We start from the raw sequence: 4,397 nt of genomic DNA, 5'->3' as shown, positions 1-4,397 counted from the left end.
TGGTCGCGCTCTACGATGATGCGAGTCCGACTGCGGCTGGCAGCCGGCTCCTTGTCCTTTCTTCCACGGACACCACCAGTCGGCGTCCGAGATGTCGCGCCTTGGTCTCGGCGGGGAGGCAGGTCGTCATTCTGCCGGTGCGGCGCATTAGTGCGGCAACCGGCCTCGTTCTGCTCTGCAGCCGCGTCAAGGAGTCGCTGGACGCGCTCAGTCATCAAGCGACGTTCTTCGCCCTCGAATTTGTCCAGCTCGCCCGCCGCCGCCTGGGCGGTTCGGATGTTCTCCGCAGGCGTGGCGTAAACGGGGCGATTTGCCCCCAACAGGTCGGTGATGGCCACGCCGCGCTGCTGGACTGTGCCAAGGCGGCTAGGTTTAGCTGGAGCCGGCGTGCCGCCCACAACGCGGTCCATCTCGCGCTAGTAGGCCTCTGATAGGCGTCTCATGCTGGCCAGCTTCTTGGCGCCTTCGACTAGCTGAAGGCGGCGTGCCTCCAGCGTCTCGGCGTCGGCGTCCTCGGGAATGGGCGCTGCCAGGTCTTGCAGCGCCGCGCTGAGCGGGTCATAATCACCCCCGCCGAAGTGCTCGCCATGACTAATGACAAGCACTTCCGCGACGGTGCTTCCGCCGCTCTCCGCGCAAGGGAGCGGCTCGTCGTAGACTACCACATTGGTGGGGAACGTGTCAAGTGACGCGGTGTCGGAGTCGACCAACATCGGGTCGATGGAGCCTACGGACTCCAAGTCCCCAGCTGGCTCGCTGGCGACGTGGAGTTGATCGAGGAGGCCCGCGAGGAGGCTCTTGGGGCCGCCTGTGCCCGCGTCGGATGCGGGCTCGTCGGAGAGGCGGACCCCGCCGACAAGATCGGCGAGGCAACTGGACGCGCAGGCGATTTCAGCGCCATGCAGTGCGTCGGCGCAGACTCCGTCTGGCGTGCCGGGCTGGCTGCGCTCGCCAGGGAGGAAAAGGATTCCCGTACAGAACAGATCTCCGGACGACGGTGCACCAGGCCCCACGGTGGGCGCCAAATGTCGGGGGTTGGATGCGACATATGCCAATGGATGGCTTATCATGGTGGGGGCGAGTAGAACGTCGCCGGTGCCCGGAAGCAGGATAAGGCGTAGACACGAACGCCGGCATACTTTACCCAGTTTCGGGGATCTCCTAGGAGATAGCACCCCTAGTCCTGCTCTGCGGGATCTCCACATGATCACTACGGCAAAGTGAATACAAGGGTGCTCCTCGAGTTGTATGCTAGAGGTAGGAGAAGGCAGGGCTAGCTCTCTCCTCCCTCTATGATCTGGTCTAGTTCTAATGTGTCGGAACCCTTTGCATGGGTGCCCTGGGGGGTTTATATAGACCTACCCCCCAGGGGTACAATGGTAAACTGACTGGGCGCAGGACCCAGCCATCAGTCTCTTCGCCTGCCGGCCCTTCCGCCGACTGCTGGGGCCCGCTGACTGGTGGGCCTCGCCGACTGGTCTGGTACGGAGCCGACAGGCCGTACCCGCCGCTTGCGGGTCTTGCCGGCTGCTGATTACTGTAGCCGTGCTTCTAATGACGCAGGCTTGGTCATGGGGTCGTGGCTACAGCCCCGCCATCTGGCGGGTGATCACTGTAGCCACTCCCTGTCTCGTCTGGTTAATGGCGCGGGGAACCCGTGGGAGGGGCAGGCCGACTCCCGGGGGCCGGCTCCCTACGAGTTCGACTGGTGGCGCTCTTGCCGTCTTCTGGACTCTCGCTGACCGGTAGGGCCCGTCGTCCGTGGACCGTACTGACAGGCCGTCGTGGGCACAGGACTTCGCCCACTATTACTGATGTCAGGGATGGCATGGCAACAGTGCCGCGCCAGACGGAGATCTCCGTTGGTACAGCGCACTGTGGCCTAGCCATCTCCTGAAAAAGGGGGAGGGAGTGGGCTTCACTGTTGCAACTCCCCGTCCCATCTCCCCTGACGAGGGCATGGGCTTTGTTGGTGCCGTGGGCCGACTCCCCGTGGCCGGCTTCTCTGAAAGCCGCCAGGCGGGAGTCGGCCGGTCTTGACCTCGCCTCTAGGACTCGGCTGCATGCGGGCAGCCGACTGTTCCTTCAGTCGTCCTCCAGAAGGCGGCTCTTCATCTGGCGTATCGAGGGGTGCAGTCAGCCCCGATGTCTTGAAAGGTTTTGGGTCTCGGGTTAGCCTATCCGTGGCCCATTACTCCGACAACAGACTAGCAACGTAGCCGGCAGGAGACGAGGAAACCTAGCCTTTTCTTTTCTTGGGGAAGGAGACGTGGATCGTGCTCATAAGTCATAACATGGTTGATGACTCAGAGATCTCTCATAAGAGCACCTGGAGGCGGACTTGGCAAATTCACCCCCCTATACGCCAGTGGGGATGCGCCCACCGGCCCCTCATATGTTACGCCGCATATTCACATACCTCAAATGCTGATTCTCAAATCCATGCACGCCGATTATACGATACAAATAGTCTGAATTCAATAGTTCGAAACAAAGCAAAGCAAATTATAGTTCAACAAACTAGACATGCCAAAATAAAACAATGTCCGGGTGTGATGGATGGCTCGCTTGTCGGATCACTGGACGGACGCGGCCATCCATGCCGCCTGCTCCGAGCCTAGGCGGACCGTGCCCTGCTCGTCCTACTCCGCCTGCATCCGGGCCGCATGATCCACTGCCGTCCTCGCCGCCTCGTACTCCCTACGGACGAGGCGAACTGCATCTCCGTCACGGCGGTCGGGGACGGGCTGGACGATATCTACGGCGGTGGATCGAGACCTGTGATGAGGATGGGGAGCAAGGGTGGCAGACGGCGAGTGCTCGAGCGCGGGAAAGGTTGGAGGGGGAGGGAGGAGGAGGAAGGGTTTGATAGATTTGATGCAATTTGCGATGGGGTTGGGCTGTCGGGTCCGACGTGGCGGGCGCGCCGCTTCCAAATCCGTCTTGTATTTGATCATTTGAGGCATATTTAAGAAGCCTGTCTAAGTCGAAATTCCATGACAGGTCAATGACTGGATGGACCATCCGAATGTTTTAGACGGGTTTGGGCCATCCGGATGTATAGATGCTCTAAAGGGGAGTTGGTACACTGATGTATCCGGGATTTTTCGTCCCACCGCGCACTCCCACAGACCTCATGTAGGCCGGCGCTAACACGCTCACGCCCTTCATGTATCCGTAATTTTTGGTCGATTGCCTTTCAAAAGAAAAGGAAAATCTTGGGCGATTGTACTGCGGAACTGTCTTTGTTCTTTCCTTGTACTTTGTGTTCAAAGCAATTCCTCGTTGTGGCCGATGCCTCTTCGTTTGGGTTTCTTGTGCATCGCGCGCCTCGCTTCCATTTTTGTCCCGTCTGCATGCGCTTCGTGCTTGTCGCTGCTAGAGTGCTAGTTCGTGTTAGTATTTTTGTCCGCGACCTTGGCTTCGTCTCCATTGGTCCTGTTTTTGGTGCTCCATGGTGTGTTTTTTAACCTTTTTCCGTTGTGATGGAGTCTCAGACAAAGCGAGACGGCGTGGATCAGTGGATCGAAATCAAGACAATGCAAACTACTAGTTCATCACAGGAGGAAATCAATACAGTTTACGGAGGAGTATATGGCATAATTATAATCACAAGATAGCATCGTCGGTACAAGGAGAAAAAAGAAAATTTCACTCGGTCAACACACAAACTAATCAAGCAAAAAGCTTCACTGCGCCTCTTATAGAACCAACTGCTTATAATGAACTAATAAGCCCTGTAGCCTGCAAAGAGGTTGAAGAGCGCCTCGTCGCCGAGGTGGTGCGCGGCGTAGATGAGGTCGATGGCGGCGTCGTGCGTCAGCCCGCGGACGAACTCGCCGTCGAACTCACCACCGTCCGCGCCGCGCGCCTCCGCCTCCGCGCGGGCCTGGTAGTACGCGACCGCCGTGGCGAGGCCCTTGCCGGAGACCCCCCGCGGCAGCTCCACCACGCTCTGCCCCGCCTCCAGCGCCGCCGCGACGCTCCCCGCCCGCCGCGCCACCGACGCCGGCACCTTGAACTTGGCCAGGTCCGCGCACCGCACCAGCACCGTCTGCTCCTCCCCCGCCATCGCCGCGATCCCTCGCCGAGTTCGTTCGCTAGAGCTCTGCTGCGTGCGCGGGGCTTCCAAAGACGATGGTTGGTTTTTCTCGCTGGGTGCCACGAGGGGCGGCGCGCGCGCGTATATATGGGTGCGCCGGCCACACGGATCGAGCCCGACTCGGTTGGTGGGAAGAGGACGTACGTGTCATGTGTTCGGATCAAGGTGTTGTAAAGGTTAGGCTCCGTTTCGTGGCGTGATCGGAAAAGCGGCAGCTCTGAGCCGATTTCTTTCTTTTGCAGCCCGTCTGTTTCGCCTAGGGTGTCCCCGTCCGTATCGATGATGCTTTAAACGT

At 59.6% G+C, this 4,397-nt stretch overlaps 1 protein-coding gene across 1 annotated transcript; it reads right to left on the bottom strand.

Moving 5' to 3' along the window:
- Positions 1 to 3,534: 3,534 nt before the first annotated feature.
- Positions 3,535 to 4,187, bottom strand: LOC147971530 (uncharacterized). The gene has a single exon (XM_087522796.1). The coding sequence runs from the start codon at positions 4,070 to 4,072 to the stop codon at positions 3,728 to 3,730; it is 345 nt and encodes a 114-aa protein (XP_087378922.1). The 5' UTR covers positions 4,073 to 4,187; the 3' UTR covers positions 3,535 to 3,727.
- Positions 4,188 to 4,397: the final 210 nt, after the last annotated feature.

The sequence above is a fragment of the Triticum urartu genome, chromosome 5A (genome assembly GCF_056163025.1).
Source record: "Triticum urartu cultivar PI428250 chromosome 5A, HENAU_Tu73, whole genome shotgun sequence".
Lineage (NCBI taxonomy): Eukaryota > Viridiplantae > Streptophyta > Magnoliopsida > Poales > Poaceae > Triticum > Triticum urartu.
Note: the sequence above shows the minus strand (reverse complement) of the source record. Positions and strands in the feature narration are given on the sequence as shown.